We start from the raw sequence: 19,518 nt of genomic DNA, 5'->3' as shown, positions 1-19,518 counted from the left end.
AGCATCTCAGCGTTGGCAGGGGTCTCCACGAGACTTCTCCAGCACCCAGGGCTGCATCGGGGTAGGCCCATGTGGCTTCTCCTCAGGGATATCTTGCAGGAAGTGAGCCTTGCCAGCTGAAGCAGGGAACTGGCTAAGGCAGCTGCACCCTGGGCTGACCATCAGAGAGCAAGAGACCAGAAAGACGAGGTTCAGTGAGCCATTTATCTCCGCCCTTCAATTAATCCCACATGTGTTCATCGGCCAGGTTGGCACAATCAACCTTAACTATCGCATGGACTAATCAACGAGATGAAACAAAGGTGTCTGAACTGTTGAGTGGAAAACTGCTCTGCTCTGTAAAACCTTCACTCAGCCCATAGTAAAATAATACAAAGGAGAGAATGTTGGCAGATTGCAATAAATGTAACTAATCTAATCTAACAAGTTACGTGAAAACTGTCAAACAGAAACCTAATTTACCAAAATCTCAAAAATATATATGCGTACATATTATTTTTAAACTTACTTTCTTGTCATCTTTAATACTAGTGGATGGTGCAGACATTTGAATAAGTAAATCATGTTTTTGCTCTGACCCTAATGCCATCGAGGCGTTCCCGACTCAGTGACCCATGGTGGGGTTTCTGAGGCTGCAGCCCGCCGGTGAGTTTGAACCGCCAACCTTCACAGTGCCCCAAAGGGCAAACAACCTCAAGTCAACATAGAAATAGGAAACCGTGGTTTTTGTAGACATTGGTCACCTGAATTGCAAGAATACCACGCAAGGGAACCTATGTGCCATCTTTCCCGAGAAAAGGTAGGTAGTGACTAATCATGGACAAATTGTCATCCTGTGCTGTCTGGCTGCTTGCTGCAAGTCAGTGGAGCGGCAGGGTGGTGGGCTGCAGTGGAGACACTCGCTAGGCGCTGCACTGAGTGCCCGAGACTTGCCCCCGCCATTGGAACCAGGCTCGAGAGTGCGCAATAAAAACGAACCGCCAAGGATGTAATCGCTAGAATTCACCGGTGAGGTTAATCGACAACATTTACTGGGAAGAAACATGGGAGACGAGGAAAGGATACGGCGCCCATTTTGAGAAGATGCCTCCGATCAGGGCCCATCATGCTGATTAAATCTCGTTCACTTAAAAAAGTTAAGAGCTCTCATTTGTCTGTTTCAATAGACTTTGCTTGTGGGATTTTCTCCTTCCAGGCGTCCTGCCTTGGGCCGTGGCTCTGGCCGCAGGCTCTAATCCGTCAGGAGTCTGTACGGATACCCAGGGACTTTCCGTCTGAAGAGGGAGAGGAGCCAACTGACCACCGTCGCCACGAGGCCCACGCCGATCAGATACATCATCTTTCTCTTGACGATGGGCCTCCTGGAGGTGGCCGCTGCGTCCAAGAACACCACGCCCAGGGAAATGCACACTTGACACAGGGCCACCAGGTACGTCTCAGCCGCGAACTGGACGTGGTTCTGCGGGTCGATGTAGTGCACCTGCCCCGTGCAAGGATTCCTTTGAGAAAAGGGCGCTCCTCTGATCTGAACCCACATTTGACCAGACGTCATCACCGTCGCAAAAGACAGCGCCAAGACGGCCCACAAGGTTTTGTTAGAAACGAGCGCCCTGGTTCTCCGCACCAAGCACAGCAGCCCGGCGCCCACGGCGCCCACGGCCCCCAGGCCGCAGAGATGCAGCTCCGAGACGGACTCTGGGGCGCACCTGAGCCTGGGGCGCACCTGGGTTCTCTGGGCGATCCACGCGGCTATTTGCCTGGCGGTGAAATCCCTGACTTCTGAATTGTAACTATCCTCTGTGGCAAATGCCCTTTTAGCGGCAAAGTGGAGGAAATTGGGGACCGACACCAAGCGGACCATTTGAAAGGCCCCCGGGTTCGCGTCGTAATCTACCATAGCGAAGAAGACCTTCTTGCTGAAGGCCTCGGAGTAGCACGGGGAGGAGGCCAGGATCTGAAATTCGTTGGCGGCGCGTTGGCAGGCGTCGCACCGCCGAGCCTCGCGCAGCGCCGTGAACAGCACGATCACGGAATAGTTCCTGGGCGGCTGGAGGACAAAATGATAGAACGCGGTGTCGTTCATCGGGATCACGCCCCCGCTTGCCTGCGTCCAGTCCATCAGCTGGCTGACCTTCCCGGCTAACACCTTCTTCCTAAGGGCAGGGTTTGACGGCGACCCGGGAGCCACCAGCAGCAGCAGCAGGGCCGCCCACACTGCCAGTGGGATGCGCCCAAGCCAACACGGTGCTGCCATACTTGCCCACGGCCTTCTGTTACAGTTTCTCAAGACAGCATATAAGCCAAAAGGCGATCATTTCTTACAGCAGTTAATCAAGCCAAGACTCTTTATCTGTCTTCTTGAGCCCTGGTAAGCCTGCTCTGAGCAGCTGCACACCGCGTTCTTGGTTAAGTCTGTCTGCTGTGTGAGCCAGAGGCTTTCACAACAGCCAACCACACCGGTTGCCTTGGAGTTGATTCTGACTCATGGTGACCCCCGTGGTGTCAGAATGGAGCTGTGCTCCCCGGGTGTCCACTGGCTGGCTTCTCACAAGTCTCTCTCTGCACCTTCTCCTGAGGGGTCTCTGGAGAGAGTTCAACGGCCAACCAACCGTTTGGTCAGTTGCCAAGCACTTAACTGTTTGCACCACCTAGGGACTAAACCCTATTTAGATTTTATAAAAAAAGATTCCATGGGAAGAACGTGTTCTAAGATCAAGGACGTACTGTTCTAGCTTCTGTCTTTCGGCTGAGCTCCAGGCTAGCATCTCTGTTGTCTGGACAGCGGAGGGATCTACCACAAGTACTTCAAACATCACAAAAGCCAATTTCATCCTCTCCCATCAAGCATTCCTTTCCCGCCTCTGTTAGCGATAACGCCATCTCACCAAACCCTGGGGTTTTAAAACGAGGCACTCTGTTCCTCTCACCCATCAAACCTGAGTTTAGTCTCTGGGGCCAGACCGCCTGGGTCTGGATTGTTCTCAGGTAGAAAAGCCCCAAAACTCGAACATATTTTATAGAGACTTACACAGGACAGAGACAAACAAAAACCATCATTCCAGAATGAGGGAAACCAAGACGTCCACAGACGAGGAGCAGAAATGAGTCTGCTGATTCCCAGCCATGTGGCTAATGAAGTATGAGGGGAGAGAACAGAATTCATCACAAACCCACGTCTGGAGGCACTACAATTTATCCTCACTGTCACAGCAGGGCTATGAGAACAGAAGAAAGGAAAGGGCTGTGATTGACATATGTACACAATTGCAGATCTCTTAAAGCGAATGAAATTCCCTCTGAAGCTCCAGCACCTGGCCCCCTGGTGGTCAGGGTTTGCCTCATGGCCATGTGGCTTTAACTCACAGTCTCAAGGACCTACATTTTAAACTCGATTATCATGCAGCTATTTTTTTTATATAAAAATTAAACATTGGGCTACTAACAGCAAGGTCAGTGGTTCAAACCCACCAACTGCTCCTCTGGAGAAGATGAGGCTGTTTGCTCTCTCAAAGATTTATTGATAATCCCGCAAACCTATTTGGTGGCTCTGAGTAGGAATTAATTCCGTGGCAGTGAGTTTGGGCTTAATTTTGGTAAATCATTAAGAACATGCCCAAGCAAATTCCCCAATACCTCCTGGCCAGCCTGAGGGAAAAACCACCTTTTCCTGGTTAATGGTCAGAAAGAACTATAATGGAGCGGATAGGCAGGAAGATTAGGGATAAAAGGGGTTGTCTTCACCGAAGGGCTACAATAAACCGGAAGGCTTATGCTGACCCTGAGGCCATAATAAAGAGGTTTGGAAGAAATCAGAAAAAAAAAAGAAAGAAAGTAATCAGGTACACATTAGACACCTATGGGGACCCTTCAAAGCTGTACGTGCTCAGACCAAGGCTAGACACAAGTGAAAGTCATTCTGGGCACACACACCCCAGGCACCAGGGCATCACATCACAGGTGCTCTTAAACTTAGCCACTACGAGGGGCCAGTACTCTCAAGCACCCCCATCACACCCGCAAGAGGGGCTCGGAGGGGATCAATAGCACAGGCTGGGGGCAGGGCTGTCTCTCAGGTCACTCTGGACAGAGCGTGGGCTCTCTCCCATGGGCGCCCTCTCAGAGCGGGCACTCTCTCCTCTTTGCTGGTTCTGTGGACTCCTCTCAGCAGCTATTCCCATGACCCCCACCATGCGGCCTTGCACGCTGTCCAGAGACGGGTGTCCTACCCGAGACTGTGCTACCCGAAACGTCCCTTTCCCTCATAAAAGTTACTCGGATTTTCAAAAGTGCTTGCGGGAATCCCTTCAGCGTGGAGAAGTAAGAACCGAGGTTAAACCACCCCAGAAACCTAATGGCGGCTGAACTTGAGTCAAGACTGGGATCGAAATGGAGGGAGGGCTCCTGCTGAGGACCGCAGCCGTCCACAAAACGAGGGCTCCACAGCCACGCACTGCCACCTGTCGTCATGTGACCCCGGGGCGAGTCCCCCTGGCCCCCAGCCTCAGTTCCCCCCTGGACAGGCCCCAGGACAGGGCCCGCCTCCCCGAGTCCTTATAACAAGTTAACGTCTCTCCAGTCCCGACCACAGTAGCATGGGGTGGCAGACACGGTTCGGTTTTTATTTCCTGAAGGAATGGGTTGATTTGGGGGAAAGCGGTGACAAGGATCTATACCTGTGACCTCCTCCCTGGAGGGCGGACAACGGAAAAGTGGGTGAAGGGAGACGTCGGACAATGTAAGATATGGCAAAATAATAATAATTTATAAATTATCAAGGGTTCACGAGGAAGGGGGGTAGGGGGGAGGGGAAATGAGGAGCTGATATTAAGGGCTCAAGTAGAAAACAAATGCTTTGAGAATGACAAGGGCAACGAATGTACAAATGTGCCTGACACAATGGATGGATTGTGACGAGTTGTACGAGCCCCCAATAAAATGATTTAAAAAAAGAAATGGGTTGATTTTGATCGTAGCTTCTCCTACTCCAGGGATACATAATCGAAGACATGTCAGTAACAGGAAACACATAGGCGGAAGCCATGACCCGAGCGGGAGAGCCTTTGTTCCGTTGTGCGGCGTGGTGTGCGCGCGTCTAGACGCAGGTCGAGGCCTCCTTTGTCCCAAAATAAAACTGTTTCATGTTCAAATAAGCTCAGCCGGCAGCTCTGCGGCTTCCCCTGCGGCAGTCCCGGCCCCACTGGGGGGGGGGCGCGTGCAGCGGGAGGGGGGGGTGCAGCCAGCTCTCCGGAGCTCGCAGCCCCCACTGCGGAGGGCCTGTCGCCTAGCAACGGAGGTGCTTAGCAACGGAGGAGCGACGCCAAGTGGCGCCGGGAACACAGGTGAGCGGGCGAGGAGCGGGGGCGGCGGGGGCCCCGCTGAGGACCCCCTCTCCCTCCCTTCACCTTCGGCGGCGCCTGTGTTGGGTAAGCTTAAAACTGACCAGGACGATGGGGGAAGGGGAGGGGGCGGCTGGGACCCTCCCACTGGGGGTGGGGGGAATCCTCCCACCCCCAACTCCTCCTCCCCCCGAGAATGGGCAGTGGGGGGGTCAGGTGAGGCGGGGGGACAGTGGCACCCCCCCCAACCTTCCTGTCCAAAAAAACCCCTAACCTGTCTGACGCCTCCCTGGACAGGCCTCTTCTCTTTTCCGACCCCACAGGGCCTGCCCTGGGCTGGGCCCGGGGTGGGCAGCCCAACAAGACTTGGTTGCTGGAAGGGGGGTCAACTCACTGCCTGTGAGCCCAGACGGTGCCTGCGAGCTCGGGAGGCTGCGGATCTTGGCGGGAGGAGAGAGCCTGGTCTCTCTCCTGGCAGCAGCTGGTGGTTGGGAATGGCTGACCTTGTGGTTGGCCCAGCGGGCCTGTGGAAGAATGGGTAGAAACTAGGCTAAGGGCCATTTTCCCTGTCACTCCAGCCTGAAGGGAAGTCCCCTACCAGGAGAGACTCCATATGGGTTCCCCTCTCACCTACCCTGAAACCTGCAGGGTCCCTGGTTGTGTCTGTGGGTGGTGGGTAGAAAGAGGGAAACCTGACAGGAGTTGAGCCAAGCAGGAGCTGCTCCCGTGAAGCTTCCTGCGGGAAGGTGGTTTTACAGCAAGAGCGCTTCCTTCAGAAGGGATGTCTGGCATGCTAACGCAACGCTCTCTCCCTCCGCAGCAGAAAGCGGGTGTCTTGAACCGGCCGAGGGGGTTCTGACCTCCTACCGCCTGCACCATGACCACAGTTAGTGTCAAGCCGAGTCAACGCTTCCGGCTGCCCGACTGGCACACCAACAGCTACCTGCTGTCCACCAATGCCGAGCGGCAGCGGGAGGCGTCCCATCAGATCCGCCAGGAGGCCCGCACCCTCTCCAATGAGACCAACAACCAGGTTCGGGCTGGAGCCTCCTTGGGTGGGCCAAGGGGTGGTTCCCGCCAACTGGCTCCTTCCTCCTCTGACTCTGTTTCTTGCAGACCGTTTGGGACGAACATGACAATCGGACTCGACTGGCCGAGAGGATTGATAGTGTCAACCGGTGGAAGGAGACCTTGGACAAGTCCCTAACCGACCTAGACGCTGAGATCGATGCCCTGATGCAGGCAGGGAGCTGGGTGGGGCTGGGTGCCAGGGGGGCATTGTTGGAGTGCTTCCCCTAACTTAATGGATGGGGTCCTTGGGTGATCAGTGGTGTGCCCATCTGCGTCCAAGGGAGGTCTCGGCCAGCTCCCACCACGCTTGGCTCCCCCAGCCTCCCTGTGCCTTCTACTGTCCAGATGAAAGAGTCTGCCGAGCAAAACCTGCAGGCGAAGAACCTGCCCCTGGACGTGGCCATCGAGTGTCTGACCCTGCGGGACAGCCGGCGAGACATCGATGTGGTGACCGACCCTGTGGAGGATGAGCTGCACAAAGAGGTGGAGGTCATTGAGGCCACCAAGAAGGCTTTGCAGCGGAAGATCAGCCAGGCCTTCGAGCAGCTCTGGTAAGGGGCGGGGCTGGCCTCTAAATTCCCACGTGCCTCTGACTAGGGAGCCCTGCTCGCTTTTGTTCTGCCCGCACCCACGTTCGACCCACCCCACTGGTCACAGCGCTGTGTCCACTGCTGCCCGCATGAGGTCTCCGCATGCCCTTCCCTCACTGCCCTGCTCTAGGGTTGGAAGGCGCCCCAGAGGTGAAGTGAGCACCACCTGGTGTGCCCCTTTGTGGGCGCACTGCTAGGGGGCTTCCACAGGCTGGTGGAGAAATGCCATGATCTTTCCCTTCCATTTTTCTGCAAAGGCTTTGAAGCCCCCTCCGACGTGCGCCATGCGTTTGTCCTGGGGAGCTCATCAGGGCATGCTGCACTTTGTCCCAAGGAGGCAGCAGTTCCCTTGTCTTCTGCAGGGGAGGGTTCATCGCCCAGTGCCCCTTCGATACCACAGGGTCCAAGCCCCAGTGGTGAGGACTGGTTTCTCATTCCGGCTGCCCCATCCTGTCCCCAGCCTCTTGCAAGAAGTCCGACAGCAGCTGAACTCTGACCATCGGGGCAAAATGGAGACACTGGACATCGACAGAGGCTGCCTCTCTCTCAACCTCAACTCCCCTAACATCTCTCTGAAGGTCAACCCCACACGCATCCCCAAAGAGTAAGACCAGGGCCTCGGTCAGCCTCTCTTCCTCCTGCTGCTCCCACCACCCCCTCCCGGGCTGTGCCCTGTGACCGCGGCCTTCGCTCCCACCGGCAGCTCCTCCACACTCCAGGAGTGGGACACCTTCAGTCAGTTCAACAAGAATCGGGCGGAGGCTGAGATGAGAGCGGCCATGATGCTGAGGGAGGCCATCGCCTTGACTATCGCCGAGGTGACTGCCCGCCCCAGCCTCTCAGGTGACTCAGGAAGTGACCGGGAGACAGGTGACAGTGCGGCCAACGTGTGCCCTCAAGTCCCTCTCGATACCTCATTCCCTCTCGGCCAGGTGGCCACCCTTCTCTTAAACAGTAGCCCAGGTGACAGGGAGTTCATAGGGTCTTTTTGCCCTGCCTGCTTCCTACAGACCAACAACGAACTGGAAGCCCAGAGGGTCGCGTCCGAGTTTGCCTTCAGGAAGCGGCTGCGGGAGAGTGAGAAAGTGTACAGCGAGCTCAAGTGGCAAGAGAAGAATGTGAGCCTCCATTGCGTCTCCTGCGGCTGGACTTCCCACCATGGGAGGGTGGGCCTTGGTGGCCCGGGGAGCTGGAGACCAGGCACCCTGTCCCCTGCAGACCCTAGAAGAGATTGCCCAGCTGCAGGAGGACATCAGGCACCTAGAGGAGGATATTCGGAGAAAATTCCTGAACTTGAAGCTAACACATACCCGCCTCGAGTCCAGAACCTACCGGCCCAACGTGGAACTCTGCCGGGATCAGGTGGGAGGGTGTTCAGTGCCCCACAGGACCCCCACCCCTTTGCTGGAGCTCCCTCAGAACCACCCTGCACCACAAACCCTTAAGAGTCAATCTTAAGCTGCCAACCTGCCCCTCTGCCTCCAGGCACAGTATGGCCTCACCGATGAGGTCCACCAGCTGGAGGCAACCATCACTGCCCTGAAGCAGAAGCTGGCGCAAGCACAGTAAGTTTGAGGCATGGGCAGGGGGCAGGAGACGACTCCCAACCACGGCCTGCTAGTTTCCTTGGCGCTGTAGACTCCTGTCTGGAGCAGGCAGGCCCCGACCAGACTTACCAGCCCCCTACAGAGTGTGCTATACTGGTTTCCTCCACAGGGATGCTCTAGACGCCCTCTACAAGCACCTGGCCCGGCTGCAGGCCGACATCGCCTGCAAGACCAACTCCATGCTGTTGGACACCAAGTGCTTGGACACCCGCCGGAAGCTGATGGTGCCCGCTGAGAAGTTTGTGCCCGAGGTGGACACTTTCACGCGTACCACCAACCGTACCCTGAGTCCGATCAAATGTCGCCAGCTGGAGCTGGCCTAGCTTTGAGGGGCTGGTGGGAGAGGGGTGGGTGGGCAGGCAATGACGGACAAAGGGGATTGAACTAATCAATTTAAACTAATAAATGCCGATGTACTGTCAGACTGCTACCAAAGCATGGGGCCAGCTGGGAGTGAGAGGGAGCCTGCTGGGGCAAAGAGGGGGAACATCGTTCTCCCAAACCCCATATTCCAAATCCAGCTCTCCCCTCTCCTCAAGTCCCTTCCCAGCTCTGCCCCAGCCAGCCCCTTGCGGGCCCCTTAATGCCCACAGTAGGGGTTAGGGTCCCAAAGGGAGAGCTTGGCTGTGGAGTAAGTCCTGCGTAGGGGTCAAGGGAGTTGGGGTGCCCTGGGACAGGACAGCGTCAGGCAGGGAGTCGGGATGCTCAGGCCACATGGTGAGGCTTCGGAAAGCCAGGTGGTCATATGTGCCCACCCCTTCGGGAGAGGGTTACCGGCGGCCAGGATGGAGGCCAAAAGCAGAAACCTGGGCCCAAAAGAAACTTCCAGGGCTGTTGAGGCTGACTGCGAACCCAACCCCCGTCAACACCCGCGCCTCCGGGCCGCTGGGCGGCGCTGTGGCCCGGTAGCGCACCGAGGCTCCAGGCCACGGGGAGGCGCTGCAGGGCGCAGATGAGAGCGGGGGAGGGCGCCGACGGCACCGGAAGTGGGGGGCTGGCCCGCGCGTGGATGGCGGCCACGGTGGTAGCGATGACGGCGGCGGGCTGCGCCGGGGCAGGGGCGGCCCGCTCTCTCTCCCGCTTCCGAGGCTGCCTGGCTGGGGCGCTGCTCGGGGACTGCGTGGGCGCCTTCTACGAGGCGCACGACACCGTCAGCCTGACGTCAGTCCTGCGTCACGTGCAGAGCCTGGAGCCGGACCCCGGCAAGCCGGGCAGCGCGCGGACAGGTGGGCGGGGCTCGGCGCGGGGGCCCGACGGGGCGGGCCGGGCGCTGGAGGGAGGCCGAGGAGCTCCGAGAAGGAGGCGGACTCGGGTCGCGAGAGCCTGGGACCGGGAGGCCGGGTTGCGAGCGAGATGCGCTGACCAGGGCAACGTGGGCGGATCCGGGTGACCCGCCGGCCCTGTGCACGCCACCAGGCCACATCCAAGCGGACCATGACCCGCCTCGCCCAGAAACCTGCCCCCGCGCCCGAAAGGGCAACCCCACCTTCCCCATTGCGCAAACCAGAAACCTGGGCTTGGTCCAGCGTCCACGTTATCCGGTTTTCACCTCCGGCCTCCACACGCTCACACCCGACTGGTCCATTCTGCACCCGGCAGAGAATGCTCGTTACAAAACAGAAGGCTGACCGTTTGCTTGAGTTGGCATACAATCCCAAGGATTTCCCATTGACGGGAGCCAGCTTTCTTAAGGGGCCTTACTGGGCCCTTACCTGTCTGCAGTTTCATCCGACCCTCCTTTGGGCTGGCTCTCTGCTGCTCGGTCCTTGTCACAGCCGACTTCTCCCCCTCCCCAGCCGCAGCCCCCCTCCCTTTGCTTGTTCTGCCCCTCCGCCCACCCCTTCTCCCTGTGTAGTCATCTCCTCAGCGCACTGAGAGCAGGCATCCTGCCAGGTGATTCTGGTGGGAGAACAGGTCAGGTGGAAGGATAAAAGGGGCCAGTCAGAGCCCTGGAGACCCTGACGTTTGAGGGAGGTGGACTCGGTGAAAGCATTTGAGAGAGGAGAAGGATCAGCCGTGGGTGTCAACAAAACCTGAGAGAAGAATCTCAATATGACACTAGCCACCGGTGGCATTCGGCAGAGAAATGAGGAGGAGGGACGTCTAGACTGAAAAAAGTCATTTTCCGATTCTGGTGGGTTGAGGGGAAAATGAGGAAATCTAACATATGTATATTGGTCTGAAGGGAAGGAGATGAGCCATAGTGGCTAGAAGGACAGTTTATAATTTGATTTTAGATTTGATGCTCAGCCCAGAAAGCAGCATGTTTTCAGGTTGAAATGTGTCTGGGGAATCATTGGATACAAGTGACAGAGACCCCAGCTGAAATGACCCAAGCAGGAGGGAGAATGTCTGGGCAGGGGTCACTGGCAAGGACCTCTGACTCACGATGACTTCACGTGTCTCAGAACAGACTGTGCTCCACGGGGCTTTCAGTGGCTGATTTTCCACCAGATCTCCAGGCCTTTTTCCACGGTGCCTCTGAGAAGAGGTCCTGTTTGTACCATTCAGCCGGCGCTGAATCTGGGTGTGTTCAGAGCATCCTCAAGACTTGGCTCCTCCCCGCTGCCCGGCTCCTTCTGGATCGGCTTCAGTCACTCTCCATAGGACCCTCCCATGGGCTGGTTCCGGGCAGCTCCCAGCCAGCAACGCCTTCCTCTGCTGAGAGGAAGACTTTCCCTCCACCTTACTGCTAACTGCCAGGGGGAGCCCGGTGGTGGGAGGTGCAGTGGTTATGAATTGGGTGGCGATCCTCAGTCAGCACTTTGAAATGACCAGCAGCTTCCCGGGAGAAAGACTGGGCTTTCTACTCCCATAAACAGTTACAGTCTCAGAAACCCACAGGGGTTCGCCGTGAGTCAGATGGCAGTGAGTTTGGGGTTTTTTGGTCCTAATAAAATCCCCATGTTGCACCTCGTTGGTCTCACTGAGGTCACATGTCTGTTCATGAACTAGGGAACGGGCTCCCAAGCCCTTACGATGACACCCCACTCCCCCACCCCCCACCCCGCCTGCAACTCACTCTCTTACCCCGTCTCACATCCCACAGAAACGCTGTACTACACAGATGACACTGCCATGGCCAGGGCCCTGGTGCAGTCCCTGCTAGCCAAAGAGGCCTTCGACGAGGTGGACATGGCACAGAGGTGAGGTGATCCCCGGGGTCAGGTGGGCAGGGTCCCTCCTCCGCTTGACTGGAACATCGGTGATGTGTTCCCATCCTATTTCGAGGGCGGGGGCTTCCTAAACCAGATGGGCCAGCACCCCAGGGACCCTCTGTTCCCATATCTCACTTCCAGGCCTGGGAGGCAGCCAGTCACCCCAGTCCTGTGGCCCCTGCTTCCCCCAGGTTTGCGCAGGAGTACAAGAAGGAACCCGATAGGGGTTACGGGGCTGGCGTGGTCACCGTCTTCAAGAAGCTCCTGAGCCCTCAGTGCCGAGATGTCTATGAGCCTGCCCGGGCCCAGTTTAACGGGAAGGGCTCCTATGGCAACGGAGGTGCCATGCGGGTAGCCGGCATCGCCTTGGCCTACAGCAATGCCCAAGATGTGCAGAAGGTAATCAGGGCTGCGCCCACCTTTCTCATCTCCCCACCTTTTCTGTGCCTTTGGTCTGTGCATAGTGGTTACGTGCTAAGCTGCAATCCGCGGCAGTTCGAAACCACTAGCTGCCCCGTCGGACAAAGGAAGGACAGTTAGAGTCTCGGAAACTCGCAGGGGCAGTTCTGTCCTATAAGGTAGCTATGAGTTGGCATCGACTTGATAGCAGTGAGCTTTGAGTTTGGTCTGTGACAGTGGGTCTCTGCCCTGTTTTCCCTAGTTTGCCCGCCTCTCGGCCCAGCTGACCCATGCCTCCTCCCTGGGCTACAATGGGGCCATCCTGCAGGCCCTGGCCGTGCACCTGGCACTACAGGGCGAATTGTCTGGCGAGCACTTTCTGGAGCAGCTCCTGGGCCGCATGGAAGAGCTGGAGAGTGATGTGCAGGCCCTCTCAGATGCCAGGGAGTGAGGACGCTGGGTGCGGCCGGCCCATGCCTGCCTGGGCGGGAGATGCCCCAGGGGCCAATTCTTGGGAGGGAGGATGCTCCTTTGCCTTAGTTGTGTGTTTCAAGGGCCCCAGAGAAGCCCACCCAGCCCCTCCCATACCTTCCCTCACCAGGACAGCCCATCCATCCCCACCTCGCCCTCACCCGCAGCCCCTTCCTGCTGCCCACCTGGTCCCTGCACTTGCAGGCTAGGCATGGAGGAGCGCCCATACTCCAGCCGGCTGAAGAAGATTGGCGAGCTTCTGGAACAGCCCACGGTGACCAGGGAGGAGGTGGTGGCTGAGCTCGGTGGGTGGACCCTGATCGTGTCACATTCCCCACCCGCCATCCCCAAGCTCCGATGGGGCTGAGGGAGGGCAGCCACGTGTGAAGTCACTCCCCGGGCTGACATGACCGCAGGGCCATTGCCTTCACCCTCACAGAGAACTGTCTGTAGGAATGGCCGCCAGCCACCAGTTCCTACAGCCAGTGTGGCCTCTTGGTGACGTCAGCACTGGGCTGGGCACTGTGCAACATGTTCCACATACAAAGGGGCTTCAAAACGCTCGTAGGAAAATAGAAGTAAGCGATCATGGGTTTTTTCCGCAAACATTTTGAAGCCCCCTGTATCTGAGTTCGTTTAACCTGCACAGCAGCCCAGGAAGAGTTCTCATACCCCGAGGTGTCTCTGTGGTTACGTAACTGTCCCTGACACAGCCTGGGAGGTAGAGCTAGGATCTGAACCCAACGCGTCTTAAGAGCCTATGGCTGCCACCACAGCCCAGCCTGAAGCGGAGCGTCTTGGCTGGTCAGGGTCAGGGGCCCTGGGTGTGGGTCACAGCCCCCACAATCTGGCTTCCCACAGGGAATGGCATTGCTGCCTTCGAGTCGGTGCCCACCGCCATCTACTGCTTCCTGCGCTGCATGGAGCCCGACCCTGAGATCCCCTCCGCCTTCAACAGCCTCCAAAGGACACTCATCTATTCCATCTCCCTGGGTGGGGACACAGACACCATTGCCACCATGGCCGGTGCCATTGCCGGCGCCTATTACGGGATGGAGCAAGTGTCCGAGAGCTGGCAGCAGAGCTGTGAGGGCTATGAGGAGACAGACGTCTTGGCCCAGAGTCTGCATCGCATCTTCCAGAAGACGCCCTGAAGAGCCACAGCTGGTCGGCCCTGCCTTGGCCGGCGGAACCAGCTACAACTCACTTCCACTTCGGAAACCCTGGGGTTCCTCCGCTGGGGCCCCCTGGGGGCTGGGGTCTCTGGGTGAGCTCCCGGGAGCAGGAAGGGAGGGACCGTGCCTCGCTGGGGCTGCCTCCTGGTTTGTTGCGGAGCCCCCAGCTCTCCCCAGTGCCTCAGCCAGAGGCCGTGGGGAGCCAGGCCGGTTTTACTTGGGGTGGGGGTGGGGGTTCCTGGCGTTTTACGTTAGGATCTGGGATGGGGGGGGTGGGGGGTGAAGTGCTCACTGCCGCAGCATCGTGGCTCTCCAGTGAGGTAGAGCCAGGTTGCCGGGAAGCCCTCCGAGGAGACAGGCCTTTGAGGCAGCACAGGGCGTGACTCCAGGACTGGAGCCAATCGCCGCCCGGAGACGTCCTGCCTGTGACTGTGGGTTTACCAGGAGCTTCCAGGGGGAGGGGCCAGCAATAAACCGTCTTGGTGAAGCCCACCACTGCCCACCTTCCTCCCCAAACAGCAGGGCTTTGGCCAGCTGCTACCCAGGAGCTAGGAATCTAAGCTGGTCGAGGCCAATTCCTCCAGGAATTCTTTCAGCTGGTGGCGGCGGCGTTCAGCTAGGAAGGGTCCAGCAGGCGGAATGCGGTGGGGTTTTCGTTGGAGAGCCCTCAGTGGCCCTGGCAGATGACCCGAACGGGCCAGGTTTTCCTCCTCTCAGATCCTGCTCCCCACACAGGACCCCGGGGGCCTCTACTGCCCCCATCTTTTGGGTGGAGAGGGCCTGTCCTCTGAGTGGCTCAGGTAGACGGAATGAATGCTGTGTGCTTCCTTCCAGAGCTCAGGCATTGCCGATTACAGGCCAGGCCCCAGAGGAAACTAGGCCTGGCATCCATGTTGGGGAATAAGACTGAAAGAAGGGGCCCTCCCCTGAAGCCAGGCTGGGCACACCACAGCCTGCAGTCCCAGATCGCCAGAGCCAGAGCTGCAAGCTGAGGCGAGTTATGTCCGGGGCAGCGCCCCCAGCCCTCAGGAGCAAAGATTCGTGGTTTCTTTCATAATTTGTATCAGACATTGAGATTTGGCCTTTGGGGTCCTGAGTCGACTGTCATGCTCCAGTACCCAGAGAACTTGCAGGAATGTTCAAGGAAGCTCAGTCTCCCACAGCTCCCATCTCCGCCTGCCCTTGGCTTCCTAAAACACCGGTCAGCATTTACTTGGTGCAGAGCCTCTGCAGCTAGGGTGCCCCGAGCAGGTCTGATGGGCAGAAGCTGGGGCTGGGGGGGGATGCCAGCTCCTGAGGGCACTGGCAGCCTCGAGAACTCCCAGGGCACCCGTTCCCAGAGGCTCAAGCTCCCCCGCCACACAGTGCTGCTTCATACAACAGACTTTATTGCGGTTGTGCCCGAACAGCCAGTACAGTTGGTGTTATTTTGCTTTTTAAAAGAAGTTTCATTTTCTTGGATTCCCAAGTGCATTTTCCCCAAAGCTGCAGTGTCACGACTCCCTAAACCAGGCTCAAAGTGGAATTACTCGTGTTAAACATTTCAACCTGGATCCTACAGGACTGGGAGTGAGAACGCACAAGATGATTCCGTCTTCATAGTTACAGCCTGGCCTGGTTACCAAAGCCCGTCAGCCAGATGGCACCCACAACCAAAATTCCCTCAATGTTTTGGGAGACACACGCACCCCTCTACAAAGTCCCCAGGAAGCAGCTGAGCTCTGTGACAGCCTGTGTCCTCCTTGACACCTCCACACACCCCACCCCCGGCATCTCCCAGGCAACTGGCTAGTGCCAGCCAATCAGAAACTCCAACCAGTTAGATTCTGGTCAGTTTTAAAGGCAGGAAGCAGGAGGGTGAGCCCAAGACCCTCCCCAGTACCACCATGTGAGGCTTTTCTAGCCCATTTGCCTGGGTGTTCGGGCATAAAGCCTGCTCAACATCCCAGCCAAGACCTTTCCTGAAGTGTCAGGTGGGCAGGCCTGGGTGTTTCCTTTTGAAAGTGGGGGTGAGCAGTCCACTAACCCACTGGGTTTGGAGGTGGTAGGAGGGCAAGGGCCTGAGGGAGACACCACAGTGTGGTAAGTCAGTGGTCACCCTCTTTTCAATGGGGACAACTTGGAGTTGGCCAGCATCGCAGCAGTTCAACATCATGCACTCAATAACCCAGGTTCACACGTATGGGGAAAGTGAATTGGCTGGTCGGGCTGGGTGTAGGGCCTTGAACCACTAAGAACCCCACCAGCCTTGTATGGGCAAAAATGCCCCTCATCCCCCACCCCCAGCACAGATCCAGTGGGAGAGGGTGGTGCCTCCCACAGGGGGAGGCATGTTTGGGGAGATGGCAGAAGCATCCAGAGCCAACTCGCTCCAAAGGGACCTATTGGCACCTTTTCTCTCAAAGCCATAGCCTCCTGGGCCCTAATCCTGCTTAGAACAAGACATTGGAACTAGAGGCAGCCCCGTGGGTTAGCCGCTCCAGCCCACACAGACCCACCACGTGTTTCCTAGTAAGGCAAGCAAGCAGGAGTCACATGCCTTCATCTCCACGCTTGCGTGCACCCCCACGGCCAAACCAGGTGCGCTCTGTCTTGGGTCAGTGAGGATCCCTCAGGATGTGAGAGCATTGTCACCAATGCCAGTCTCCACACAGCAAGTGCAAGGGAGAAGGGAGGGGCACTCCTGCCAGGGCACTCCTGTGCTGAACATGCCCCTGTTGGAGCTTTGCCGCATGGCTGCCCGATGCTGGTGGGGACAGCACAGGAGACACAGTTAAGTGAAAGCTGCTTCCTGCCCCGGGTCTGACCCTCACAGATAGCCCGAGACTGCAACTGGAGTTGGGAAAGGGGCTGCCCCTTCCCAGGGGCTGTACCCACCACAGACGGGCCAGAAGGACAGCGCAATCACTGGGGTTGCCCTCAGCAGGGTGCACACTGGCCATCTTGGGTCCCTTTCTCCCCCTTGCCTTTGCTTCCTTAGGAAGGTTGCTGCCGAGGGCTGGAGGAGCCCTAGCCAGCCAGAAGGGCAGGCTTGGGCAGCATGCGTCTCCAGTGGATAGAGCACAGTCCCTCCCCCGGTGGCTCGGGAGCAGCTCCACACCCAGGTTGGGGTCTCCTATAGCCGAGCTGAGTGTCCCAGGACCCAGCCTCTGGAGTAGCCAGCAGGAATCGGGAGAGAGGCAGGGAGGGGAATTCGAGCAGCAGCTCAGCCTGCACCATCAGTCTCCTGTGGCCATGGCCATGGCCACCTCGGACCCACCTGGGGATTTTTTTCTTTAAATGGAGGTTCTTTGTAACTGCAAATGTCTCTAGCACTAAGGTGGCGGTGGTAGCCGGGGTGCAGGCCCCCTGACCCCCTCGGGTTATGTGGGGCAGAGCAGGAACCCGGAGAAAGAGGAGTGGATGTACTGCGTGGAGTAGAGGCCATTGGCCTGGTCCGAGGGCATCTGCACCCACACCTGGTCATTGGGCCTCAGCTGGAGCACGGCCCCGCCCGACGCCTGGTCCAGGTAGCCCTTCTTGTACTCGTCGTAGGTGTAGGTAGCGGGCACATTGTTCTTGTACAGGGCCACCCACACGCTGGTGCCCTTGACGTGCACGTGGTAAGCAAAGTAGTAGACACCGCCCACGGGGCAGGTGAAGATCCCGGTCGCTGGGTTATAACCGCTGTGGCCGTTGTAGAGGGTCCGGTCAAACCTCACAGGCATGCCCGAGGCCGGAAAAGGCGAGGTCAGCACTGCGGTGAAAGCAGGCGTGGCCTGGCCTGACAACTCGCCCAGCCCAAACTGCGGCTTGCCCCCCTTGCCCAGCACAGCACCCTCCACACCTCCATTGGGCAGGTGCAAGCCTGCGATGCCAGTCTCATCAAAGGCCCCAGGGGCGCCAGGAGGGCCCGGAGGCCCTGGAGGTCCCGGAGGACCTGTAAGTCCAGGGGAGCCTGGCACCCCAGGGGGCCCAGTGGGCCCAGCCAAGCCAGGTTCCCCCACCTTCCCTTCTCCAGGGGCCCCTGGCAGGCCTGGCTCACCCTTAAGGCCTGGCAGGCCCTGGGGCCCGATCGGGCCTGTTGGGCCCTGGAGACCTGGGATTCCTGAGGGACCCCTCAAGCCAGGCTGCCCAGGGAATCCCAAGTCACCCTTCTGCCCTAGGGCTCCCGCTACCCCTGGTCCCCCTGGGCGGCCAGCAAAACCAGGCTCACCCTTGGGCCCTGTTGGTCCAGGAGGTCCATGAGCCCCAGGAAGGCCCCTCTCTCCTGGAATGCCAGGCTTTCCAGCCAGGCCATTGGGTCCTTGATCACCCCGAATGCCAGGTGTTCCGGGGGGTCCTGCAGGCCCTGCCTCCCCCTTAGGTCCAAGGGGCCCACGTCTACCAGGGAGTCCAGCAGACCCAGGAAGCCCAGGGGGGCCCCCGAGGCCCTGTGGGCCCTGTTCCCCTTGCTCTCCATCCTCACCTGGCTCGCCCCTGTCCCCCAGGAGTCCTGGGGCCCCAGCTGGGCCCCTGTCCCCCTTGGGGCCTGGCAGTCCAGGCATCCCATAGCCAGTTGGGCCTATCAGACCAGGAGGACCCTGGCTCCCCGGCTCCCCTTTGGCCCCTGAAGGGCCCTGGAGCCCCGGCACGCCTGCTGCCCCCGGGACCCCTATACCATCCACCCCAGGGAGCCCTTTGGGGCCCACAGACCCCGGCTCCCCCCTGGGGCCTGGCACCCCAGGAGGCCCAAACTCACCCTTGTCTCCAGGGACCCCAGGAGGCCCATCCAGACCAGGTTTGCCCAAGCCAGCTGGACCTGGGAGGCCGGGAGGCCCAGGGGCACCCCCCTGCCCCGGTGGCCCAGGCAGCCCGGGCTGGCCCACTCCATTATCCCCCTTGAGGCCTCGACTGCCGGGGGGCCCAAGCTCCCCCTGAGGCCCTGGTTCCCCTCGGAACCCTGGGGGTCCTGGCACCCCCTGGGGACCTGGTTTGCCAGGGACAGCAATGCCTGAGGGGCCAGGGAGGCCAGGGGGTCCTGGAGGCCCCCGGAGGCCCTGGTCCCCTCGTATTCCTGTCTCCCCCCGGAGCCCTGGCTGTCCTGGTGGCCCAACCTTCCCTGGGAGCCCGGGGGGACCAGCTTTGCCCATCCTCGAGAAGCCTGGGGGGCCTGCAGGGCCAGGCTGCCCGTGGAGCCCTGGCTTCCCCGTGCCTGGTTTTCCAGGGAAGCCGGGAGGACCTGGGGGTCCCCGAGGTCCAGGCTTCCCAGGAGGGCCGGGCTCGCCTTTCAGGTCCATCGGCAGCAGCTGTAGAGGCATTTCTGAGAAAGACAGAAAGGGGGACAGTCAGAGGCCCAGGGTCCCCATCTGCCCACCCTCCCAGAACAGCCTGCGATATGCTGGAAAGGGGGCAGTGCTCTGAATCTGCTCATGAAGATCATTCCCAGTGTCCTCCCTGCCTTCGCAAATGATGGAAGAGGACTCAAGCCAGGCGCCAAGCGCCCAACCGACCCGCGACACCATCGTGGAATGGCCACCAGATGGCACCAGCAGGCCTCCCTAGTGCCTATGGGAGTTGGACCCCTCCCACATCCCCCATCTGAAGACCACCTCTGCCAGCTGGCTGCACACCGCTTCCAGACACTCCAGCGATGGGAGACCCCTGACCAACATGGGAAAGTCTTTGGTGGAGGTGGAGGGGTGGAGCTTAGGGCCAGGGAACCTGGGGGAGGTGGGCGTGTCTGGTGGAGG

The 19,518-nt window shown here is 58.8% G+C and overlaps 4 protein-coding genes across 4 annotated transcripts in view; 2 read left to right on the top strand and 2 right to left on the bottom strand.

Annotated features, from left to right (window-relative positions):
• Positions 1–1,231: 1,231 nt before the first annotated feature.
• LOC101658153 (magnesium transporter protein 1-like) lies at positions 1,232–2,254 on the bottom strand. The gene has a single exon (XM_045298910.1). The coding sequence runs from the start codon at positions 2,252–2,254 to the stop codon at positions 1,232–1,234; it is 1,023 nt and encodes a 340-aa protein (XP_045154845.1).
• Positions 2,255–5,897: 3,643 nt separating this feature from the next.
• On the top strand, positions 5,898–8,939 carry TEKT2 (tektin 2). The gene is made up of 9 exons (XM_004704966.2): positions 5,898–6,369; positions 6,453–6,578; positions 6,753–6,958; positions 7,458–7,601; positions 7,701–7,815; positions 8,008–8,115; positions 8,216–8,359; positions 8,483–8,562; positions 8,714–8,939. Exons 1-9 carry the CDS (start codon positions 6,214–6,216, stop codon positions 8,925–8,927), a joined length of 1,293 nt encoding a protein of 430 aa, XP_004705023.1. The 5' UTR covers positions 5,898–6,213; the 3' UTR covers positions 8,928–8,939.
• A 674-nt stretch (positions 8,940–9,613) lies between these two features.
• ADPRS (ADP-ribosylserine hydrolase) lies at positions 9,614–14,023 on the top strand. Its single transcript, XM_004705299.3, has 6 exons — positions 9,614–9,830; positions 11,654–11,750; positions 11,954–12,161; positions 12,424–12,608; positions 12,837–12,937; positions 13,494–14,023. The coding sequence occupies exons 1-6, from the start codon at positions 9,614–9,616 to the stop codon at positions 13,784–13,786; spliced, it is 1,101 nt and encodes a 366-aa protein (XP_004705356.1). The 3' UTR covers positions 13,787–14,023.
• Positions 14,024–15,178: 1,155 nt separating this feature from the next.
• The window catches only part of COL8A2 (collagen type VIII alpha 2 chain), a 4,634-nt gene continuing 294 nt past the window's right edge, over positions 15,179–19,518 (bottom strand). The window contains exon 2 of the mRNA XM_004704965.2: positions 15,179–19,088. Coding sequence (XP_004705022.1) covers positions 17,170–19,088 — 1,919 coding nt within the window. The 3' untranslated portion in view covers positions 15,179–17,169. The remainder of the gene's footprint in view (positions 19,089–19,518) is intronic.

Source organism: Echinops telfairi, unplaced genomic scaffold (genome assembly GCF_000313985.2).
Source record: "Echinops telfairi isolate 266 unplaced genomic scaffold, ASM31398v2 ScPeMD7_7457;HRSCAF=8495, whole genome shotgun sequence".
Classification (NCBI taxonomy): domain Eukaryota; kingdom Metazoa; phylum Chordata; class Mammalia; order Afrosoricida; family Tenrecidae; genus Echinops; species Echinops telfairi.
The sequence above is the reverse complement of the archived record's forward strand: the minus strand, read 5'-3'. Positions and strand labels throughout refer to the sequence as shown.